The following is a 26138-nucleotide window of genomic DNA, read 5'->3' on the forward strand; positions in this document are numbered from 1 at the left end:
GGGCCCCTAGTCGAGGAGTATAAGTGTGCGCGATAGGAAGCTTATTCATGGCCTTCTATTATGATCTCTGTCAAGCTTGTGAAGCTCAAGTGGTACTTTGCCATGTTTGCTGATTTCGTCTGCTTAGTTTAGCAAAAATTTGACGGGGCATTCTGCCCTCCAAGTGTGATGTTTTAGCTTCTTAATTTGTTGATTATTTCCTAGACAACCTTTGTTTGTGGTCCTCATCCTTATGAACTCTCAACCCTCACTGACCTCCAAACAGATGAAAGAGGAGCTAATTGCTATCATCGAATCTAGGCTTCTTAAGGATTTTCACGGCCCAAATGGCCTTAGGCTGCCGTCTTCTGGTACCTCGCGTTGCCGCCCCTCCTCAAGTTGAGGCTGACGGTGATCATTCATGGCCGGAAGTCAAAGCTCTCCATGATCGGCACCAGTATCTCCTCCCTATCCCCAATTAGATATTAGAGATATAATAGATTGGATTTTATATCGTCTGTCTTCGTATCCATCGGGAATCCGATTATGTAAAAATCTCAGATTTTATAGGTATATATATAATTTAATTAGAGTATAAAAGTAATCCATCCCTATCCTCTTCCCTTCATATCGAATCCATCCCTATCCACAATCTTTCCCCTCCTGTACATTAATTTGGATCTCCTGAAACTTGATCACCTCTAAAATGACACCACTTTGGATGTTATTTCATTTACACTCACAACACCAAAAATGATAAATTTATATTATTTTAAGCTTAGGCATGTTCAAGGTAGCGTTCGTTTATAAAATATAAACCTTTTATAAACATATGCGTAGGGGAGACTATTTTTAACTTTTTTTTGTCAAAATTTATAAGCTTTAATTGAATTTTTATTTTTTTTTTCATAAATTGATGCTGTTAAAGTTTAAATATGTTCAATGCAACATTCTTGGCCTGCATTTAGGCGGTAAACGTCAGAAGTGTGTTGTTTTGGAGGGATGGTGTCCTTGCCGTATGATGAAAAAAAAATATATATTTTTTTTTCAAGTTAATAAATAAATTTATTAAACAGACATACACCAATAAATATAATTCACAGCCGTCCAGTTCATTTACAGCTCTGCCCGTATAAAATGTACGCAATTGCGCGTCTATAGAAACGAAAAAAGAGCCGACGCTGGTTTTAAGATCCGGGCCGCCGAATCTGTCAAATGAGACAGGCGAAGGCAACGTACAGGAGCTAAAAAAACTGAGCGTCGCTTTTATGAAAGCAACATGTGCATCTACTCAGGAAGTAATATGATCTGTTCAAAGAACTCGTAGTTTGTACAGAATTTATCGCCTGGTCTCTGTCGTTGTCTTTGCTGCTGCTGACTGCCCCTCGAACAATTCGCCCAACTTTGTCTCAAGATTTTCTGGACTATATTTGATGTATCTTGACGGATTCTTTCCATTCTCGAGCAGCGGCCTGACACAAGGATGTAGAAGTAATTAACCGATAAGGATGTAGAAGTAATTAACCGATATTATATTAATACCATTAGGTTTACAAAACTTCATATGCAGTGCTAACCTAGTATATTTTCTGTTTTGGAAATCATCTCCTAATAAATACAAATATAGAAGTTTGCAATACCTCGAAAGGAAAAATATATATAAAAAAGAGATGATTAGATTCTATACGTAGTCATGTCCATGTGAAGCTGAAAATTATGGGATTCAGAGGAATAAATGACAAGAAATCTGTTATTTCAAATGGATAAAGTGGAAGCATTATTATATATTGTTCTTTGTTGCTGAGAACATACCCAAACCGTTTTAAGAAAGATCGATATGCCGGTAAGAGAACCTCAGCGACTGCAAGCCTCAATGATTCACGCAACTCTTGATCAGGTACTGTCCACTCACATTGTCTCATGCATAGCTCCTCAAACTGCATGTTGAACGATTTGAACCTGGCAACAAGAAAGGCAATTGGTGTGTAACATCATTGATTTGTCACTTAAAAAGAAAATATAGAACCAACCTATCCTTCAGTATAGCTTTTGGAACCAAACCACTGCTACCACCACCTTCAATCCCTGGCACACCACTACCTCCCGACGAAGACAGACCTTGGGCTGAGAGGGTCTGCAATATCTGTGAAATTGCCCAAATTGGAAAAATCATACAGCAAGAAATGGATGAAAAACTATCTGATTATTAGTGTCAGTTTCTTTTTTCAAAAAATAAAGTAAATAAAAAAGATGCATATTATCAATTTAGAAGCATCAAGCCATGCATGGTTCCGCCTGTAATTGTAATGCAAACAATATAATAGCAATTATCCAAAAGAATTGTTAGTCGAACTAATGCCAACCACCAAGATGCTGCTACAACACTATGATATTGTGATGCAAGGTAATCCCGTCCAGTGTCAGGTATCGGTGCCTGATCGGAATGGTGTGGGATGCATAACACCAATCCAATGCTAACACCAAGAAGTGTGTGTGCGTGTTCGGGAAGGACTGAACAACCTCAGGACACCAAGCCTACCCCTCTTCAATGTTCAATATTATACAACTTATAAGAACAAACCTTTGACCAAGCAACCCTTCGATATTGATTTGCATTCTGTTGTACAATCCTACGATGTCTCTGGATCCAATCATCACCCAATAAGTCTTTTGCTTCTGACCTAATTAAAAAAATAATTAAAAAAATCAGAAAACCTGAATTATCATGCATCTCATAAAATCATAAAAAAAACATACCTCCGTGCAGATTTAACAATGTAATGGATGTTATTCATAAGAAATAAATACTGCAAAGCAGTATCTTTGTACATCTTGGATTTCACATCCAAATTCCTCTGAAGAGCTTGCATAATTCGCATAGTTATAGACGCCAGCTGAGAGCTTGCCCCATCTCCTGGTCCAAACTCCTGAAAAAGTTGCTTGAGTGTCGCCTGATAGCTGTACAAATGCAGTTAGAAGTTCAGACAGACAGAAGAAAGTGAGGAGGGAAAAACATAATGTCATGTATCCATGAATCAGGGATACATACTAAAATGCATTTTAGAAAACAAATCCACCAATTTCAGAATTTGTTGTTGATCTATCCTCGTGAGTTGTATTTTTACCAATTCTGTGCATGAATTAGTTTAGTGCCTATGATGCAAGCCAGTCGGCAAGCAAGCAGGCCAACTATCTAACTTTTGCCTACATATATACCACATAAAAACTATATGGTTTCTATTTTTTGGTGACACAAGCAACAAAATTAAACCCATCCTAATAATGGTGTTATATGGATTTGAATACTTGACATCAAACAGAAAGCCCTTCACATCTAGCTTGCTTAACACTAGACCAAGAAAATATTGGTCTTAGATGCTTTCTTGTGTTAACATGAAATAACACTTCACTGTCTTGATCAAAATCTCTAATAACCACCTGAATAGTGCACTTATTGTAGTTTCTGTTGGTGCAAGTTGCATTGATAATCAGATTTTGATGTATGACAAATAGGTTAAAATTAGATGTGTTGTTTATCCAACCTTTTACCAAGTGTGCAGGACTTGATAGGTCTAGAGGACCAAAACACTAGGCAGAAAGTCCAACTAGGTTGATAACCGGCAAGAAGTCCAGATTGGTTGAGATCTGGCAAGAGGAAGTCCAGTTGGGTTGACAACTGGCTAAAGTCCAGATTGGTTGGTCCTAGTAGGTCAAGGGACCTGACATCAAGGAAGTTTGTAAATGGTAAGTGAGGTAAGTCACTGGAGGAGAGAGATCCAATGAGGATGAGTCCCGGTAGGACTATAAGCGCGACCCAACTTAGAGCTATTTGGGAAGTCTAAGCTGAGACCATGACTAGATCCTGGTCTTAGTAAGACAGGATCTAAATCATAAATTGATCATATTCTTAATGTACTAACTTTATCTTACAGGATAAACATCTTATGGTTGCCTAGATTAACTCTTTTTTTATAGGAAAAAGAAAGACGAGAAAGAGTTGTCCAAGCGCCCGGATCCGGGCACTAGGACTCCGGGTGCTTGGAGTTGATCCGAACGCTCGAACCAGTTTTGACGAGGAGCGCCCAGGCAAGTGCCTAGTCAGGCACTCGGGCGGTCCGGGCGCCCAGAGTTGCTCTAGGCGCCTAGACAAGGGAAAGTTTATCTTCGAGGTGTGGTGGAGCACAGTGATTGCCCGGTCCACGTCAACGGTCCAGACCCCCGGGTCCAGGCGCTCGGAGGTGGATAAACTTCGAGAATGATGTTTCGACGAGGGCTTGCCACATCAGCACAATCCAGGCGCCCAGGAGGGGCTCCAGACGCCCGAACGAGGCTATAAAAGGAGGCTTCGACCAACAACTTCAGAACATCAATTGCTACAACTTTTGTACTCACCCGCTGCTCCAAAAAGGTCTCCGGGATACCTAAAAGCTGCACCAACAACATGCGCTAAAGTTTTCAAAGTTGTATTATTGGTATAATTTAATTCCTGTAATTGTACTTAAATTCTGTAATTGTTTCGTGATTATAGTGATTGCCCAACGAAAGTACTCAGCGAGTGCGAACCTTGAAGTAGGAGTCGTCGACAGCTCCAAACCAAGTAAAAACTACTGTGTTAGCATGTTGAGGTTGTTTGTTTTCCGTTGCATATTCTCATAATCTTCTAAAAAGCGACGAACTGTAAGCTCCTCTTCAAACAAAGAAAAGACGGAATGTCATTATATGGAGGGTTTTCCCAAAATGCTTAGCCTCACAGCAGTTAGTCCTAGAGGTTTCAAATAGGTTGGGACGGTAAACTACTACTTGGCGCAAGTCTAGATCACCCAAGACCTAGCTAGGCTGGCATACTCCTTAGCCCATTGTCTTTTCTATCTATGTTCCCCAAAATACCCATATTTTTTATTTAAAAAACAAACTAGAAGGGGCTTTTTAATCCTTTATTAAAATAATTAAAAAATACTTTCTTTCTTTTTTTAACTATCCTACCCAAAAATAATCTCCATCTCAAATATCCAAATCTCTAACTCCATTTCCTCATTTCCTGATTCATCATCTCTATACTCTTTCTCCTTATCCTATCTCATATTGTACTCTACATTACTCATCTCTTCCTTATCAATAATATTTTATTTTTCAGTCAGCGCTAAGTCAACTCCATTGATCAGGACATGGTTACATCACTTAGAATGTTATGATGAAGGATTATGGTGGGTGGAGCACTAAGGTTGCACCACAATTAGTTGTCATGATCCTCATATCTCAAGTCTGTCATGGGCAATATACCCAAATCGTCAATCAGGAACAATTTCTTTTCACCTAATGGGAGCTAAACTGACAAGACGACAATGTCCTATCTAATGTGGCAAAAAAAGTCGATTCGCTTGCCCCCGGTGCCCTCGTCAATCCATCCCTAGGCCAACATAGAGGAGGTAAATCACGGGTGACTTCTAACCATTAGTGCAGTAACCAAGGCATGGGGGAAGGCATACTCGGACACGCCAAGTTTTGATCTCATGGCCTAATGTCACTACACCCCATGCCTTAACTACCGCACCGCCCCGAGGGGACAGTGACAATGTCCTATCTAGAGAATATCCTATCTAGAGGGACTAGAAGGTGGCTCCATAAAGATAATATATCTCCTCAACTGATGATAGAGGACATGTTCTTTTAGGGCTGTCAATTATAGCTGAAGGTTACTACATCAAAAAAATAATAATACCAATTAGCCTCATTCACTATCCCTGGGGATGACCGGTCCGGTCCGGCCCCACGAAAGTTTCCCACCAGCCATCAGGGTAAATCGGGAAGTGCACGCGAGTTAAGAAGCCCAGCATCCTTTGGTTACGCTCCCCATTTGGAGGAAAAATTCCTGCAAATACGTCGTAGCTAGGATTCGAACCGCGGGTGCCTGGATGACAACCTTGATGTCTTACCGCGACACCATGACCCCGGGGACAGAAGATTACTACATCAGCTACTATACATCATGGTTTCAATATCAAATTCCATAAATCAATGAGATTTACAGTAGCAACAGCATTTTACCAGCACTCACCAGGTCGAGTATCAGCATATTCAGTATTTTGTTATTTTCAAGTTCTAAATCATGTAAAAATAAATTTTAAAATGGCAAATATGCAATCATATTTGCAAGGGATATTGATGCAATTTTCCAAACCTATTAATTAAAATAGCTTATAAAGATACAAAATATTGGTATTATATTCAAGGGAATATTAACCGATTCAAGGCTAATTAAAAGAAAATAATTATAACTTAGTAAAACAACAATAAATCATATAATTAAAAGCATAGTTTGAAATCTCATATCATATCGGGCGAAACAAACAAAAATTCAAAATGTATCATTCCAATAAATTACCAAACCTTAATACTATTCTGCATAGGCAATGTTAGTTATGTCATTGTGTCCATCATATTAAATGAGCATCATTTAAAGTCAACACCCAACTCTTGGCATGCTAAAAGGTAAATTTAACTGAATTTAAATAAAAATATTATTTTTATAGCTTATGTGAAGACTCTAGATGAATTAACTGAAATGTTTCCCATAAAGATAGAATTAAATTAATGATCATCTCTAAGTCCTATCTTTTTACATTAATCATGAATGAACTCACTCGATACATCCAAGAGTCCCCTCGGATGGGTCTAGTGGCTAGCGCATGAGGTATTGCCATCATGAGGTCTGGGGTTCGAATCTCAGCAAAGCCGAAGTAAATGTCTCCCATATGTGCTAGTCAGTATTCCAAAGGCTAGTAGTCGCCCGTGATTTACCTCCTCCGTGTTGTTGGCCCTGGGACGGGTTGGCGAAGGCGTTGGAGGCGAGCGTATTCGCCTTTGCCATCATGTTGTTTGCATATAATATTATTTTGGTAGATGAGACATGTTAAGGAATCCTAGAAATAACCTCTTGTAAAAAGCAAGGTAAGGTTACGTATAATGGATCCTTCCCGGGTTCCCGTATGGCGGGAGCTTCGTGCGCCGGACTGCCCTTTTATAAGAAGGGGAGCCTCGGCGTAATGATATAGTTGTTGCTTTGTGACCAAAAGGTCGCGAGTTCGAATCTTGGAAACAGCCTCTTATAAAAAGAAGGTAAGGCTCGTACAAGGAATCCTTCCCCAAAACCCTGTATAACGGGAGCTTCGTGCACCGGGCTATTTTTTTTAGACACATTAAGGAATAAATGCTAAATTCAAATCTTGGCGGAAAACATTAGAAGTGAATTTTTTTACGAATTGTCCATAATTGAGAGCTTTAAATATTTAAGATCATTTTTGTAAAAGGATAGAGGGGTGGAGAGATATCTTACATAAAACACTACATAAAATAAGTAGGATGATTGAAATGGAGGAGAGGGCTAGGTATTCTTTGTGATCGTAAAAAATCTCTAAAACTTAAAAGAAAACTTTACAAAATGATAATTAGACCTGCTACATTATATATAGTTGAATATTCAGACTCGAGTACATGAGGAAAAGATGAGAGTCGCATGGGTGAGAATGTTTAGGTGGATGTGCAGACAAATGGGGATGGACAAGATAAAAAATGAGAACATTAAAGAAAAAATAGTTGTACTTATTGTGAGATAATTTTAGGAGACACATTTAAGATGATATGGATATGTACTGATCAATAAATACTCATGATGTGAAACTATGACAAATACCACATTAAACGAGGAAGAGGAAGACTAAAGAAAGCTTAGTTAGCAATGATAAAACAAGATAAAATTTATTTAAATTAGCTTATCTTCATACAAGAAAATGCCCAAATGTACCATTTCAAATAAAAACAAAGTTAGAACTAAGAACTTTTTATTTATCTCCTTTCTCTTTCCACCTCTAATTTTCCACTAGTACCATAGATCTAAATGTCGACACGATATGAAAAAAAGTACCCTTCCAACACTGCTTGAAATTTTGAATCTTGATTATAAGTACGCTAATAAGTTATGATCTTTGATAAATATATTATTTTATCTACATCACTAGAAAGTATCTATTAATTTTCTCTCAAATTGTTATTTCACCATGCTGATTAATAATAAAACAATAATATGTCAATTAAATCCAAGCGACCATAATTATTAGTAACCTCTATGGAAAGTTAATAGGTATTAGTATAAAGTTATAACATAATCAAGATTATATTTTTTTATTTAAAATAAAAATAATATAACTTATAATAACTAGTAGAAATAGAATTCTATTATCCTAGTCACGCCTATATTATCAGTATAAAATAAAATCATAAAATTAATTGATATTTAATCTTATCATTACTAATAATTTACCTTTATTTATATTTATCACTTAATTCCGTGATAACTATACTCAACCCTACAACACATTAACATTTATTAATTGGACTGAGCCATATAAATTTGATTAACATTATATTAATTAATTCCAACCATTCAACTATAACTTCACCCGCTTCACTTTTGTGATGCTCCAAGTGAGCCCTCGCACTAAGACTCCTCTTATGCCTACAAAATGATGAATTACATTATCACCATCTTTTGTCGTTTTTCCTCACAACTTAACACACATATCACGGATGCTTCTCTTCTTCCACTGCGTAAACTTGTACCACATGGATCAACATCCCCCCTCCTCACAAACCAACACCACAATGTTTTGGCATTAAGTGATATCGGTCAACATGAGCAATACAACTATGAAATGCCTATGAAAACATTATGCCATGTTTTATCTGTAGGTGGAATGATAAATTCTGCCTCGACTGAAAATATACAAGATTTCAATCCTTAGGTGAAAAGGAGTGACTTACATATTAAAGACAAATTTAATTGGATACTCATAGGTCATCAATCTTAATGACCTTTAACACCAGTTAACTGTTGGAGTGTATACTGAAAGCCTAAGCTTTGTAAACATTCATTATGAATAAAGAATCACATTTGGTCAAATTGTCTACATTTGTTTGTAGTTGTTCATTTAATTTATATTGTAGATAACATAGTATGTGGTGTCACATACAGAAGATGATGTTATCAGTACCTTATAAATTATAAACAGTAGCTCACGACTAAAATGGAAAGGAACAAACCATTAGAGGGTCGTAGTGTAATTAGGTATTAGTTTATCTTGACTATATAATTACACTAGTACACTCAGAGTGTATTGAGTAGGACCATTTGAGGTCGTTTCTTTTATCTTGATTTTATAAAGGAACAAAGACCTCAGTGATTATGGAAGTGTGTGCTCTTAATGCTAATATAATAACAAGCACGTATGTTTGAGATTGAGTTCTTTAATTTATCGATGGGTGAGATTTAGTTCGATGAATCAATAAACCCGATAAGTGGGGAAATGGTATCACTTATAGTGTGTGTTGTTGATTATAGAAGGAAACTGTGTCCTAGAGATACTAGGTTGATAATGTCCCCAAGAGGAGCTCATAAGGATTGTCATGTTAAACCCTGCAGTGGACTTAGTCCGACATGGCGATAAGGTTGAGTGGTACTACTCTTGGACTTAGACATTAATTAAATGAGTTGTCGTAACTCACTTAATTAGTGGACATTCGATATCTTAAACAGGAGACTAACACACTCATGTAAGAAGGAGCCCAAAATGTAATTTGGGATTGGTGCGGTAGTTGAATGATAGTTTCTAGTGGAATGAATTATCATTGATAAAATTAAGTTATGTTCGGAACACGGGATGTAATTTTATCGGGAAAACCAATTCCTCCTCTGGTCCCTATCGTAGCCTCTTATTTATGAGTTACATATACCACATACCCGCATAGAGCTAGCTTGGGAGCAGCTAGAGTAGGCCTGGGTATAAATTGGTGGCGGCCTAGCTTGAACCCAAGCTAGTAGGGCCCAAATTAAATAAAAAGAAATTTAATTTTAATTTTATTATTATGTGGAAGATATATTTTAAAGAGAATTAAAATTAAAATATCTCTCTTGTAAAGATCTACAAAGATTAAAAGAGAGATTAGATCTCTTTCCTTATTTAGATTGGAGAGATGTTTTATTTTTCTTTAAAATTATTCACGTGTTGATAAAATTAAAATTATAGAAATTCCTTTTATCAACCGTGAAGAGATTTTAAAGAGAAATTTTATTTTTAAAATTTCCGGAAACAATTAGGAAGTTTTAATTGTTGATTAAAACTTGTCCTCTTTGTTTTCAATGATGTGGCCGGCCATGAAATTAATTGGGAAATTTTATTTTATTTCTCTCAATTAAATCATATGGAAATTAAGGAAAATTTATTGTAATTAAATTTCTAATTTACCTAGCCAAGGAATATAAAAGAAGGGTGAGGGTGCCTTCGAGATACAACATCTATTATTCTCTCCCTCTTTTGTTCCTTGGTGTGGCGGAACCTCTCCCTCTCTTCCTCTTGTGGTGGCAGAACCCCCCCCTTACATTGGAGCTCTTGTGGTGGCGGATACTCGGAGAAGAAGAAGAAGAAGGAGAAAAGCTAGCGTCTCTTGGAGCTTGGTTAGTATTTTGTTTTCTTCCTTGGTGAAGCTTCCTCTTTGTTGGCGAACCTAGCTAGGAGGAGAAGAAGGTGATTGGTGGTTTCTCGTCTCGGAAGATCGTTGCCCACACAACGTCCGGGGTTAGAAGAGAATGTAGAAGATCGAGGTTTTTCTACAAGGTATAACTAGTAATTTCTATTTCCGCATCATCTAGTTATTTATGGAAATAATACCAAATACAAGAGGATTCTAGAATTTGAATATGTTTTTCGAAGTTGTGTTCTTTTGTTCTTTCTTTTCCTTGTGATTTGATTGTTCCTTTTGGTTAACCTAAAGTTATTTTAGGAAATTAAATATTAGCTTTATATAAAGGTTTTGTCTAGTCGGTGGTATGATTCTCGAGTTGTCGGCTGCGCTCAAAGTTGTGAACCTTTTGGAAATTAATATTTAATGGAATTAATAACTTAAGGTGACTTGGGTCGAACGTGTTAAGTTCCGCGGAGATCAAGTCAAAACCTAAAAGAACAAATAGATTAAGTTTTGGATCGAGCGTGTTAAGTTCCAGGCGATCAAATTTAATTTAAAAGAACACGTGATAGCTAGGAAAAGGTTCGGACCTTTGTACAAAATTTTTATACAGTGGAACCTATAAGTTTTCCGAGTAGCAACAATTGGTATCGAGCTAGGGTTTTGCCTCTGTATTTGGTATTTAGTTTAATTATGCACGTATCATACATAATTTAGGCGGGATAATAGTAGGATGTCTTAACTTTGTGGATCTGAGGATCCACTATTATGGCTTTTAGTTAATTATGTGTGTGATTGGACCCTTGGACATGTCGAGGGCATTTATATGTGTGTGCGTGATTGTATTAAAATACAGAGCTGTATTTAGTTTTATTAGGATTTTATTTTGATCTAGATACATATACGTTCCTTTTATGGAATATGGGATCAAAATGTAAAATTCTATTTAATGTCATGGATCGAATCTTATGCGTGGAACCTTCAGGACCGGGCGGTGGAACTAGGAGCAAGATGGATGCGGCAGTTAGACCCGATGGCGGTGGCGAATATGGCGTGACGGATGATAACTGGAGGACGATTAAAGATAAAAGCCATAATAGTTGAAAATTAGATTTTTATTTATTGCTTTTATATTGTCTTGTGTGTGCGTGTTAGTTTACAAGTTTAGTAGGCTAGCATAGTTAAAATTCCTCGTTTATAAATAACTAAGTGGGAGAGGATTTTTAAGTAAATCCCGTGGTCTCCATTCTTGGTTTGTAAGTGATCTGAAACAAGCTTGCGTTGGCTCTGAGTGCCTTCCTCCATGCGGATGAACTTGTTTGCGGATCACTAGAGCAGACTTCCATTTTGGATGACTATAGGAAGTTAATTAAGAGCGTGTGATCCCAGCGGAAGGGGCGTAATCTTATTAATGGACTTAGTGTCAAGTAATGGTGTACACTTAGACACGTCTAATAGTATCCTCCCAATGGAGTCACTGCTATTATTTGTGTGACGAATAATACCAACTATTAATTTTATTTGTCAAAAGTTAGGTTGACAAGATAATAAAATTAATGGGTTAAAACCCTCCTTTTCGAATGTTGAATTTGTATCGTCCACATTAACGTGGCATACAAAATTCACGGTGTTTTAAGGTGTTGGTTAATTTAAAATAGTATTGTTTGAGGAATCGATATTATTCTAAATTTAGTTCGACCGAAAGTTATTTGTGATTCTTAGGATGTCTTTAAACATCCGTCGTACTTAATGAAATAGACTTCTTGGACTAACTTCATAGATTGGAAAAGAAACACGGACATTGTTCTTCTTTTGAAATTTATAAATTTGTCTTGGTGGCGTTGCCACAGTGCACTCTTGGTGAATCTACCGAGAGGAGATTGAATATCAGGAAATGGGTAAAAGCAGATGAGATGGCGGCGGTGTTACATTTTGGCTTGATATCGAATGTATTGCAACATCGACGTCAGATTTACAACGACTATGATATCGTGAACAATCTCGAGGAACTCTTTGGTCGTCGGGATAGGGCTTCAAAGCGAAGCCGTGAGAAAGATAATGGCGACCACCGTGCGAGAGGTACTCCTGTGGATCGTATCCAAAGATGATGGCTTATACAGGCAATCTGAGATCCTTGGAGGAGAAATTGATGGGAAACCCGGATCGATATGATCCTCGAACCTACCTAAGTTTTGAGCGGTTGCTGAACTATAATATGAATAAAGTTTATTCATTGGGGAACTCTTGCGGAACTTAAATGAAGGTTATTTAGTCATGATGCTCAAATTCACTATCTAAAAATGGTTACCTTACAAGAAGGAAAGAAGAAGAAAGCAATGGTTCGTGAAAGTGAATAAATCTCAGTCAGGATTTAAAATTTGGAATGAAGAAGCCAGAAAAGATGCTTCATCTATGACGGCGGGACATTGGAAGGCGGTATCTCGTAAGAACAAAGGTATATCTCATACTACAGTTGTTGAAACATGTTTAGCGGTGTTATCTACCAAGGTGTGTAGAATCACGAGCCATGATCGTGTCTGCGATTCCTTACGGGGTTCAGAAACCCATTATCGAAGGGAGATTCAAGTCTACGTAAGCGATCTACTTAAGGTGGCATTGCGATGGGAGGCGTCTACTTGTCTTTTAGTAGAAATAGAAATTTGGTTTTAAGAAATTGTCTTTATGTACCCAGTTTTAGAAAGAATTTAATTTCAGTTTCTAAACTGTTTTAGATGGATATTCAGTTTCTTTCGATGTGATGTAGTTATTAAAAGAAATAAAGTGATTATACGTTACGGTGCATTAGTTGGCAATATATTTTAAATCAATTTCTTCCACAAAGCAAAACATGGAAATTTATAACTCGTCTTACAATTCTAATAAGAGAAAAGAACCTTCGAAATGAACCAAGCGTATCTTTGGCATCTAAGACTTGGTCGTATTAATTTAAGTAGGATTGAGGCTTATAGCGGATGGACTTTTGAGTTCATTAGGTTGGAAAATTTTCCAACTTGTGAATCTTCTTAGAAGGTAAAATGACCAAGAGGTCGTTTAAGGAGGGTATAGAGCAAGAAGTGTTAGAGTTGGTTCACTCGATTTGTGTGGTCCTTATGTCCAAGCGAGAGGAGGTTTTGAATATTTTGTCTCTTTGTGAGCGATTATTGAGATATGGATACGTTTACCTAATGCTTGTATGATCGAGATGCTTTGTGAGTTCGAAGAATCTGGGTGATGTGGAGAAGCGATTAGGTAAAAGTATCAAGACACTCTGATCGATCGTGGTGGCGAATACCTCTTAGGAGGTTTAGGAATTACTTATCAGAGGCATGCACCTGGAACACCCCAACAGAATGGTGTAGCGAGCGAAGGAATAGGACTCTTATGGAGATGGTTAGATCGATGATGAGTTATTGAATTACGAGTTCGTTTGGGGATATGCTCTGGAAAGATTATCGTTACGAACTTAGTACCTTCAAATCGTTTCTTACTCTCCAGGGGTTGTGGAATGGTGAAAACCCGATCTAAGGCATATTCGGTTGGGGTAGTCCGACGTGTCTTTGAAACGAGATCTTGATAAGTTAGAATCTCAAATGAAGTTCGGCGTGTTTGTAGGATATCGAAGGAGCGAAGGTGGTTTATTTTATAGTCTAAAGACCGGAAGGTCATTGTTAGCACCAATGCCCAGTTTTTAGAAGACTATATAATGGATCCTGAAACCCGATGTAAAGTCGTTTAGAAGAACTTAGAGGGCGTATACTTGATGCCAGCGATGCAAGATGAAGTACCGAGGCTAAATGCGTGTCGCGATACCTGACGCAGGCGGTGCCTCGTAGTGGGAGGTTGTGAGCGACTGAGAGATTCGTGTTTTGGGAGAGTCTTGGGACTTGATCCGGATGTGAACACGATCCCCGATCGTATGACGAAGCTCGAGATCTGATCGGCGTCTTGGCGGCGATGAATTCGAAATAGAGTCTATGTACTCTAATAAGGTGCAGGAGCTTGTAGAACCACTGATGGTGTAAAATTGGATGCAGTGGATCTGAAAGGAAAGAGGACGGACGGAAGGTAGAAACCTTGGCTGGGCTTGTTGCGGTACACTCGAAAAGGGGAATCGATTATGAGAGACCTTTTCCGGTAGTCATGCTTAGGATACTCTTATCCATTCTTGCTCGTATGGATTATGAGATTTGGCGAATGGATGTCAACGACTTTCCTTAATGGAAGTCTTGAAGAGAACATTCATATGAAAGCACGGAAGGGTTCGTTGAAAAACGAAAGAGCATCTAGTGTCTGAGCTCGATCGGTCCATTTATGGTGAAAGCAACTTCAGTCTTGGAACATCCGGTTTAATGAAGTAATCCGGTCGTATGGATTTATTGAAGTCCGGATGAGTCTTGTATATAAAAGAAGTGTGGTATTTCTTGTACTATCGTAGATGATATTTTGTTAATTGGCAATGATGTCGAGGTGGGCGTAAGGGTATGGTTGTCGAACAATTTGATATGAAGGACTTGGGAGATGTGCACATTCTTGGGATCAATTATAAGGGATCGTGAAAAGAATATTGTGTCATCGAAGCTATATAGATCTGATCCTTGTTCGTTTTAGCGTCGAGGATTCGAAAGGTTTCTTACCTTTTAGGCGTGGAGTAGCTCTATCTAAAGAGATGTCTCGAAGACATCAAAGAGATAGAGGACGTGAAAGCAGTTCCTTATGCTTGGTTGTAGGAAGCTAATGTATGCAATCTTATGTCGAGACACGATATCTTTTCGTGGGCGTGGTCGAGATATCGAGTAACCTGGACGAGGACGTTGATGTAAAGCGTATATTAAAGTACGAGAAGGACTAGAGATTATATGCTAGTTTACAGCGGATGATCAGCTCCACATGGGTTATCTGATTGATTTCGATCGAGATAGGGATATGATGAAATCTACATCGGTATGTGTTTTAGCATGATGTATTTGGACTCGACCGTGGCGAGTATGTAGACCTCGAGGCGATTAAAGCGATGGCTCGGGAACTTTCAATGGACTTAGATGTGATTCTGGTTTGCCCAAATCATCACAATTTATTGTGATAATAGTGATCTTGATTTGAACTTCGAAGGAACCACGAGCTCGTAAAGCGGTAAACATATAGGCGTAAGTACCACTACGAGATATCGTAAGCGAGGAGAGTTGTCATCGCCAAGATTGATGGATAACTGGCGGATCCTTTCACTAAGGCCCTTCGTGAAAGCTTTCGATCGGCGTGTGGAGGAATGGGAATCGGATGTATGGTAGAAGATATGGCGACTTAGTCGTTAGTATAAGTGGGAGATTGTTGGGTGTATCTTGAAAGCTAAGCTTTGTAAACATTCGTTATGAATAAAGAATCACATTTGGTCGAATTGTCTACGTTTATTTGTAGTTGTTCGTTTAATTTATATTGTAGATAACATAGTATGTGGTGTCGCATCGGAAGATGATATTATCGGTACCTTATAAATTATAAGTAGTTCACGACTAAAATGGAAAGACGAACCATTAGAGGGTCGTAGTGTAATTGGTATTAGTTTATCTTGACTATATAATTACACTAGTACACTCGAGTGTATGAGTGGGACCATTTAGGTCGTTTCTTTTATCTTGACTTTATAAAGGACAAAGACCTCGGTTATTATGGAAGTGTGCTCTTAATCTAATATAATAACATATGTTTGATATTTATTTCTTTAATTTATCGATGGGTGAGATTTAGTTCGATGAATCGATAAACCGATAAGTTGGAAATGGTATCACTTATAGTGTGTTGTTGATTATAGAAGGAAGCGTGTCCTAGAGATACTAGGTTGATAATGTCCCCAGAGAGCTCATGGGATTGTCATGTTAAACCACAGGGTGGACTTGGTCAAACGTGGCGATAAGGTTGAGTGGTACTACTCTTGGACTTAGGCATTAATTAAATGAGTTGTCGATAACTTAATTGGTGGACGTTCGATATCTTAAACAGGGAGACTAACACACTTATATGAAGGAGCCCAAAATGTAATTTGGGATTGGTGCAGTAGTTGATGATAGTCTCTAGTGGAATGAATTATCGTTGATAAAATTAAGTTGTGTGTTGGGCGAACACGGGATGTAATTTTATCGGGAGACGAAAACAATTCCTCCTCTCGGTCCTATCGTAGCCTCTTATTTATGAGTTATACCACTATATACATACCCAGTGGGGGCGTAGTAGCTTGGGAGCAGCTAAGTGGCTGGGTATAAAATTGGTGGGCCCTAGCAGACCCAGCTAGTAGGGCCGACGAATAAATAAAAAAGAAATTTAATTTTAATTTTATTATTATGTGGAAGATATATTTTAAAGAGAATTAAAATTAAAATATCTCTCTTGTAAAAGATCTACAAAGATTAAAGAAAGAGATTAGATCTCTTTCCTTATTTATAGATTGGAGAGATATTTTATTTTTCTTTAAAATTATTCACGTGTTGATAAAATTAAAATTATAGAAATTCCTTTATCGACCGTGAAGAGATTTTAAAGAAATTTTATTTTTAAAATTTAGGAAACAATTAGGAAGTTTTAATTGTTGATTAAAACTTGTCCTCTTTGTTTTCCAATATGTGGTAGACCACTTGAAATTAATTGGAAATTTTATTTTATTTCTCAATTAAATCATGTCGAAATTAAGGAAAATTTATTGTAATTAAATTTCCTAATTTGCCTAAACCGAGAATAAAAGAAGGGTGAGGTGCCTTATGAATCTGACATCTATTATTCCTCTCCTCTTTTGTTCCTTGGTGTGGCGGCCAACCTCTCCCTCTCTTCCTCTTGTGGTGGCGAACCCTCCCCTTCATTGGAGCTCTTGTGGTGGCGGATACTACTCGGAGAAGAAGAAGAAGAAGGAGAAAGCTAGCATCTCTTGGAGCTTGGTTAGTATTTTGTTTTCTTCCTTGGTGAAGCTTCCTCTTTGTTGGCGAACCTAGCTAGGAGGAGAAGAAGGTGATTGGTGGTTTCTCGTCTCGGAAGATCGTTGCCCACTGACGTCCGAGGTTAGAAGAGGAATCGGTAGAAGATCGAGAGGTTTTTCTTGAAGGTATAACTAGTAATTTCTATTTCCATCATCTAGTTATTTATGGAAATAATACCGAATACAAGAGGCTTCGTTCTAGAATTTCGAATATGTTTTCGAGTTGTGTTCTTTGTTTCTTTCTTTTCCTTGTGATTTGATTGTTCCTTTTGGTTAACCTAAAGTTATTTTAGGAAATTAAATATTAGCTTTATTAAAGGTTTTGTCTAGTCGGTGGTGGTTGCTCCCGTATCCGAAGGCCGTGTGCCTCGCGTCGTCAGATCTTATGGAAATTAATATTTAATGGAATTAATAACTTAAGGTGACTTGGGTCGAGCGATGTTAAGTTCAGCAGGAGATCAAGTCAAAACCTAAAGAACAAATAGATTAAGATTTGGATCGTTAAGTGATGAGGAGTGACTTACATATTAAAGACAAATTTAATTGGATACTCATAGGTCATCAATCTTAATGACCTTTAACACCAGTTAACCACTATGTAAGAATTTGTAAATAATAATCAACTAAGGATCACTGCAAAGCCATAAATCTACGTACTAGTAGACATCCATTTATTGTTCTCCAGTGGCATTTTATCACGTGATGTATCATGTATTCCTGCCTTTAACTTCCCAACTAATTATTTAGATTGTCACACAAGTGGTAATAAAACCTTGAATAGAATCAGAATGTCTGACAGTTTTAAACATGTACAATGTTAGTCATACAAAGATGATGATCTATAAGATTTATTTGGTTGATAGAAAATAAAGAATTCCAAAAAACAAGATTCAATGCTGACAAACAAAGAAAAACTGGTTACACGTGCAAACACATCCATACAAAATCAGATATCCAAATTAGAAAAGATGAGTTGCATAAGGATAGGTAAGTTGTCTAAACTCTCTTTGGAATATATATAGAATTTGGATGCTCTTGATTAGTAAACTTGCCACAAGCAGCACTTAAAGGTAAAATAACTAATCTGAAGAAATTGAAACATTACTAATGGAAATATGCAGTAAGAACAATGAAAACTAAAAAAACACTTTAAAATGAAAAAAAAATGACAGAAACGGACTGGCAATTATTAAATAGTGCCTAATTTTCAAAGAATCATATCTGCAAAAGCATAGTTAAGGAAACTTTTGATAGCTAAAGTAAAAAAGAAGAAACATACTCAAACAGAAACTTCACATAGTTGATGACATAGCTGGTCAATGGGTGGACAGTTCCATCAGCAATAAATGTTTTTGAAGCATCCTTTTCAACAGCTTCCTGAAAATCACCAAACGTCTCTTGTGCAGTTTGTGCCAAGTGCCTTGTCAAAGTAAATGCAGAATTCCGCATCCCAGAGCAAGCCTTCCCCTCAAATATTGATTCAATCTGATAAAAAAATGCACAAATATATTAGGTTCATAGTTGTATATTGTGTGAAGAATGACACAACAAAAATCCAGCCACTACATTACAGAAAAGAAAATGTGAGATTGATGTATAAGTAATGCAACTAATGTTAAGTCTCATTTGCCTAGGAGTTCTACTAATAATATGTTGGATCAGAGATGTTGACAAGGAATAAGAAAAATATTCTTGTAGGATAAGTATTGCAAAGAAAACTAAGTATTGCAACTAATGTTAAGTCTCATTTGCCTAGGACTTCAACTAATTATATGTTGGAATCACAGATGTTGACAAGGAATAAGAAATATATTCTTGTAGGATAAGTATTGCAAAAAAAAAACTTAGTGCAGCTGATGTTAAGTCTCATTTGCCTAGGAGTTCAACCAATAGTGTTGAGTTTTGCAGAATGGAATTTGCGAAAGAAAAAGAAAGCAATTTTTTAAAGAATAAAGGAGTATTATTAAGACTGATAAATGAATAAATTAAGCAGGACTGTGAAGGAATAACAATTTTGTAAGAACTGATTTTCTGGGTTCCTTTTGTATTCAAATTGCAGATGCAGGAACAGATATTCTGTGGGAACTTATCAGAAATAAAGTGTTTTAAGTGTTGCCCAATAATGTAAGACAAACTAACAACAATTTAAATATTAGAAAGCCTGTTGCAATGGTAAAATACAGACATGACTGTGTCCGCTTAATTAGCAATCAATTTGAAATTTAAACACCATTGTACATGTATTTTGCAACATACAAGAGGGTTGAGGTGAAAAGAATATCACAATATTTATTTCAATAAATGATCCGTCTATCAAGATTGGTGTTCTACTACAGCCACTAGTCAAGGCAAAAAATTAAGCCAATGCTTGCATCAACTTCCCTTACATTAGAATCTAATAAATATTAATTGAAGAAGGATAACTCAAATGACAAAAAAAAAGGATTCAATTAAATAGAAAATCTTGCTTAGTACGAGAATATGAAATATTTTGTAAGTAACAGAAAAGAAAACATTATGGCCATGTTGACTAAGGAACATATAATTGAAGAACAGTGGAACAAAGTCAAAGTAATAAAAATAAATAAATGAAGATCATAATTCAGGCTCAAGCCAACAACAAGGAAGCTTATAAATTGTGAACAGAAATATATGAATATTCATGTAGCAATATAGTACAAGATTCAAAATCTTGAGCTGTGTCGAAATTCAATCTTTGACCGAACGATATGGCCAATATTGTGTCGATGTTTTAATGCATGGTGCCAGTAATGGATTGGAGTTGAAGAAGAAAATAGATTAAACATAGGAATGAGGCATTGTCTCTGTTGAACATGGTTTTACACCTTGTATCATACTGTGCGAAATGGACAAAATATATCATTCTGATAAATTATCAAAATTCAATACCACTTAGCACAGATAATATCTTCTTCCTTTATTTTATCTTCTTCCTCCTTCAACCTTCAATCTGTCACCAACATCATACATTGGAGTGTCGACATGATACTGAAATAATATCTTTTCGGTCAAAGACCGAAACTACATCACAACTCGAGATTTCAAACCTTGGTGCTGAGTGGTATCGAGTTTTGATGATTTACCATAACAATACGTTCCATCGTTTCACCCGGTACAGTACCATATTTCAAACCATGTTGGATGTGTCATTTAGTTATGTAGAATATACATATGAATCACTAACTTGAGAACTATCAAGTAGTTTACTAGGAATCTTATCTTGTCTATGATAAAACTAAGCCTACCCCTCTTCAATGTTCAATATTATACAACTTATAAGAACAAACCTTTGACCAAGCAACCCTTCGATATTGATTTGCATTCTGTTGTACAATCCTACGATGTCTCTGGATCCAATCATCACCCAATAAGTCTTTTGCTTCTGACCTAATTAAAAAAATAATTAAAAAAATCAGAAAACCTGAATTATCATGCATCTCATAAAATCATAAAAAAAACATACCTCCGTGCAGATTTAACAATGTAATGGATGTTATTCATAAGAAATAAATACTGCAAAGCAGTATCTTTGTACATCTTGGATTTCACATCCAAATTCCTCTGAAGAGCTTGCATAATTCGCATAGTTATAGACGCCAGCTGAGAGCTTGCCCCATCTCCTGGTCCAAACTCCTGAAAAAGTTGCTTGAGTGTCGCCTGATAGCTGTACAAATGCAGTTAGAAGTTCAGACAGACAGAAGAAAGTGAGGAGGGAAAAACATAATGTCATGTATCCATGAATCAGGGATACATACTAAAATGCATTTTAGAAAACAAATCCACCAATTTCAGAATTTGTTGTTGATCTATCCTCGTGAGTTGTATTTTTACCAATTCTGTGCATGAATTAGTTTAGTGCCTATGATGCAAGCCAGTCGGCAAGCAAGCAGGCCAACTATCTAACTTTTGCCTACATATATACCACATAAAAACTATATGGTTTCTATTTTTTGGTGACACAAGCAACAAAATTAAACCCATCCTAATAATGGTGTTATATGGATTTGAATACTTGACATCAAACAGAAAGCCCTTCACATCTAGCTTGCTTAACACTAGACCAAGAAAATATTGGTCTTAGATGCTTTCTTGTGTTAACATGAAATAACACTTCACTGTCTTGATCAAAATCTCTAATAACCACCTGAATAGTGCACTTATTGTAGTTTCTGTTGGTGCAAGTTGCATTGATAATCAGATTTTGATGTATGACAAATAGGTTAAAATTAGATGTGTTGTTTATCCAACCTTTTACCAAGTGTGCAGGACTTGATAGGTCTAGAGGACCAAAACACTAGGCAGAAAGTCCAACTAGGTTGATAACCGGCAAGAAGTCCAGATTGGTTGAGATCTGGCAAGAGGAAGTCCAGTTGGGTTGACAACTGGCTAAAGTCCAGATTGGTTGGTCCTAGTAGGTCAAGGGACCTGACATCAAGGAAGTTTGTAAATGGTAAGTGAGGTAAGTCACTGGAGGAGAGAGATCCAATGAGGATGAGTCCCGGTAGGACTATAAGCGCGACCCAACTTAGAGCTATTTGGGAAGTCTAAGCTGAGACCATGACTAGATCCTGGTCTTAGTAAGACAGGATCTAAATCATAAATTGATCATATTCTTAATGTACTAACTTTATCTTACAGGATAAACATCTTATGGTTGCCTAGATTAACTCTTTTTTTATAGGAAAAAGAAAGACGAGAAAGAGTTGTCCAAGCGCCCGGATCCGGGCACTAGGACTCCGGGTGCTTGGAGTTGATCCGAACGCTCGAACCAGTTTTGACGAGGAGCGCCCAGGCAAGTGCCTAGTCAGGCACTCGGGCGGTCCGGGCGCCCAGAGTTGCTCTAGGCGCCTAGACAAGGGAAAGTTTATCTTCGAGGTGTGGTGGAGCACAGTGATTGCCCGGTCCACGTCAACGGTCCAGACCCCCGGGTCCAGGCGCTCGGAGGTGGATAAACTTCGAGAATGATGTTTCGACGAGGGCTTGCCACATCAGCACAATCCAGGCGCCCAGGAGGGGCTCCAGACGCCCGAACGAGGCTATAAAAGGAGGCTTCGACCAACAACTTCAGAACATCAATTGCTACAACTTTTGTACTCACCCGCTGCTCCAAAAAGGTCTCCGGGATACCTAAAAGCTGCACCAACAACATGCGCTAAAGTTTTCAAAGTTGTATTATTGGTATAATTTAATTCCTGTAATTGTACTTAAATTCTGTAATTGTTTCGTGATTATAGTGATTGCCCAACGAAAGTACTCAGCGAGTGCGAACCTTGAAGTAGGAGTCGTCGACAGCTCCAAACCAAGTAAAAACTACTGTGTTAGCATGTTGAGGTTGTTTGTTTTCCGTTGCATATTCTCATAATCTTCTAAAAAGCGACGAACTGTAAGCTCCTCTTCAAACAAAGAAAAGACGGAATGTCATTATATGGAGGGTTTTCCCAAAATGCTTAGCCTCACAGCAGTTAGTCCTAGAGGTTTCAAATAGGTTGGGACGGTAAACTACTACTTGGCGCAAGTCTAGATCACCCAAGACCTAGCTAGGCTGGCATACTCCTTAGCCCATTGTCTTTTCTATCTATGTTCCCCAAAATACCCATATTTTTTATTTAAAAAACAAACTAGAAGGGGCTTTTTAATCCTTTATTAAAATAATTAAAAAATACTTTCTTTCTTTTTTTAACTATCCTACCCAAAAATAATCTCCATCTCAAATATCCAAATCTCTAACTCCATTTCCTCATTTCCTGATTCATCATCTCTATACTCTTTCTCCTTATCCTATCTCATATTGTACTCTACATTACTCATCTCTTCCTTATCAATAATATTTTATTTTTCAGTCAGCGCTAAGTCAACTCCATTGATCAGGACATGGTTACATCACTTAGAATGTTATGATGAAGGATTATGGTGGGTGGAGCACTAAGGTTGCACCACAATTAGTTGTCATGATCCTCATATCTCAAGTCTGTCATGGGCAATATACCCAAATCGTCAATCAGGAACAATTTCTTTTCACCTAATGGGAGCTAAACTGACAAGACGACAATGTCCTATCTAATGTGGCAAAAAAAGTCGATTCGCTTGCCCCCGGTGCCCTCGTCAATCCATCCCTAGGCCAACATAGAGGAGGTAAATCACGGGTGACTTCTAACCATTAGTGCAGTAACCAAGGCATGGGGGAAGGCATACTCGGACACGCCAAGTTTTGATCTCATGGCCTAATGTCACTACACCCCATGCCTTAACTACCGCACCGCCCCGAGGGGACAGTGACAATGTCCTATCTAGAGAATATCCTATCTAGAGGGACTAGAAGGTGGCTCCATAAAGATAATATATCTCCTCAACTGATGATAGAGGACATGTTCTTTTAGGGCTGTCAATTATAGCTGAAGGTTACTACATCAAAAAAATAATAATACCAATTAGCCTCATTCACTATCCCTGGGGATGACCGGTCCGGTCCGGCCCCACGAAAGTTTCCCACCAGCCATCAGGGTAAATCGGGAAGTGCACGCGAGTTAAGAAGCCCAGCATCCTTTGGTTACGCTCCCCATTTGGAGGAAAAATTCCTGCAAATACGTCGTAGCTAGGATTCGAACCGCGGGTGCCTGGATGACAACCTTGATGTCTTACCGCGACACCATGACCCCGGGGACAGAAGATTACTACATCAGCTACTATACATCATGGTTTCAATATCAAATTCCATAAATCAATGAGATTTACAGTAGCAACAGCATTTTACCAGCACTCACCAGGTCGAGTATCAGCATATTCAGTATTTTGTTATTTTCAAGTTCTAAATCATGTAAAAATAAATTTTAAAATGGCAAATATGCAATCATATTTGCAAGGGATATTGATGCAATTTTCCAAACCTATTAATTAAAATAGCTTATAAAGATACAAAATATTGGTATTATATTCAAGGGAATATTAACCGATTCAAGGCTAATTAAAAGAAAATAATTATAACTTAGTAAAACAACAATAAATCATATAATTAAAAGCATAGTTTGAAATCTCATATCATATCGGGCGAAACAAACAAAAATTCAAAATGTATCATTCCAATAAATTACCAAACCTTAATACTATTCTGCATAGGCAATGTTAGTTATGTCATTGTGTCCATCATATTAAATGAGCATCATTTAAAGTCAACACCCAACTCTTGGCATGCTAAAAGGTAAATTTAACTGAATTTAAATAAAAATATTATTTTTATAGCTTATGTGAAGACTCTAGATGAATTAACTGAAATGTTTCCCATAAAGATAGAATTAAATTAATGATCATCTCTAAGTCCTATCTTTTTACATTAATCATGAATGAACTCACTCGATACATCCAAGAGTCCCCTCGGATGGGTCTAGTGGCTAGCGCATGAGGTATTGCCATCATGAGGTCTGGGGTTCGAATCTCAGCAAAGCCGAAGTAAATGTCTCCCATATGTGCTAGTCAGTATTCCAAAGGCTAGTAGTCGCCCGTGATTTACCTCCTCCGTGTTGTTGGCCCTGGGACGGGTTGGCGAAGGCGTTGGAGGCGAGCGTATTCGCCTTTGCCATCATGTTGTTTGCATATAATATTATTTTGGTAGATGAGACATGTTAAGGAATCCTAGAAATAACCTCTTGTAAAAAGCAAGGTAAGGTTACGTATAATGGATCCTTCCCGGGTTCCCGTATGGCGGGAGCTTCGTGCGCCGGACTGCCCTTTTATAAGAAGGGGAGCCTCGGCGTAATGATATAGTTGTTGCTTTGTGACCAAAAGGTCGCGAGTTCGAATCTTGGAAACAGCCTCTTATAAAAAGAAGGTAAGGCTCGTACAAGGAATCCTTCCCCAAAACCCTGTATAACGGGAGCTTCGTGCACCGGGCTATTTTTTTTAGACACATTAAGGAATAAATGCTAAATTCAAATCTTGGCGGAAAACATTAGAAGTGAATTTTTTTACGAATTGTCCATAATTGAGAGCTTTAAATATTTAAGATCATTTTTGTAAAAGGATAGAGGGGTGGAGAGATATCTTACATAAAACACTACATAAAATAAGTAGGATGATTGAAATGGAGGAGAGGGCTAGGTATTCTTTGTGATCGTAAAAAATCTCTAAAACTTAAAAGAAAACTTTACAAAATGATAATTAGACCTGCTACATTATATATAGTTGAATATTCAGACTCGAGTACATGAGGAAAAGATGAGAGTCGCATGGGTGAGAATGTTTAGGTGGATGTGCAGACAAATGGGGATGGACAAGATAAAAAATGAGAACATTAAAGAAAAAATAGTTGTACTTATTGTGAGATAATTTTAGGAGACACATTTAAGATGATATGGATATGTACTGATCAATAAATACTCATGATGTGAAACTATGACAAATACCACATTAAACGAGGAAGAGGAAGACTAAAGAAAGCTTAGTTAGCAATGATAAAACAAGATAAAATTTATTTAAATTAGCTTATCTTCATACAAGAAAATGCCCAAATGTACCATTTCAAATAAAAACAAAGTTAGAACTAAGAACTTTTTATTTATCTCCTTTCTCTTTCCACCTCTAATTTTCCACTAGTACCATAGATCTAAATGTCGACACGATATGAAAAAAAGTACCCTTCCAACACTGCTTGAAATTTTGAATCTTGATTATA

General features: G+C 37.3%; 2 protein-coding genes across 2 annotated transcripts in view; both read right to left on the reverse strand.

Annotated features, from left to right (window-relative positions):
- Nucleotides 1–1055: 1055 nt before the first annotated feature.
- LOC122046971 (exocyst complex component EXO70A1-like) lies at nucleotides 1056–18950 on the reverse strand. The gene is made up of 6 exons (XM_042607956.1): nucleotides 18732–18950; nucleotides 2737–2937; nucleotides 2561–2660; nucleotides 2010–2122; nucleotides 1792–1938; nucleotides 1056–1451 (listed from the first exon to the last, which is right to left on the reverse strand). The coding sequence occupies exons 1-6, from the start codon at nucleotides 18899–18901 to the stop codon at nucleotides 1319–1321; spliced, it is 864 nt and encodes a 287-aa protein (XP_042463890.1). The 5' UTR covers nucleotides 18902–18950; the 3' UTR covers nucleotides 1056–1318.
- LOC122046972 (exocyst complex component EXO70A1-like) overlaps nucleotides 2434–26138 on the reverse strand; it is a 55964-nt gene continuing 32259 nt past the window's right edge. Inside the window, exons 7-9 of the mRNA XM_042607959.1 lie at nucleotides 20937–21137; nucleotides 20715–20860; nucleotides 2434–2514 (exon numbers count right to left, since the gene is read on the reverse strand). Of these exons, the coding sequence (XP_042463893.1) occupies nucleotides 20725–20860; nucleotides 20937–21137 (337 nt within the window). The 3' untranslated portion in view covers nucleotides 2434–2514; nucleotides 20715–20724. The remainder of the gene's footprint in view (nucleotides 2515–20714; nucleotides 20861–20936; nucleotides 21138–26138) is intronic.

This window comes from Zingiber officinale, chromosome 2B (genome assembly GCF_018446385.1).
Source record: "Zingiber officinale cultivar Zhangliang chromosome 2B, Zo_v1.1, whole genome shotgun sequence".
In the NCBI taxonomy this organism is placed as follows: domain Eukaryota; kingdom Viridiplantae; phylum Streptophyta; class Magnoliopsida; order Zingiberales; family Zingiberaceae; genus Zingiber; species Zingiber officinale.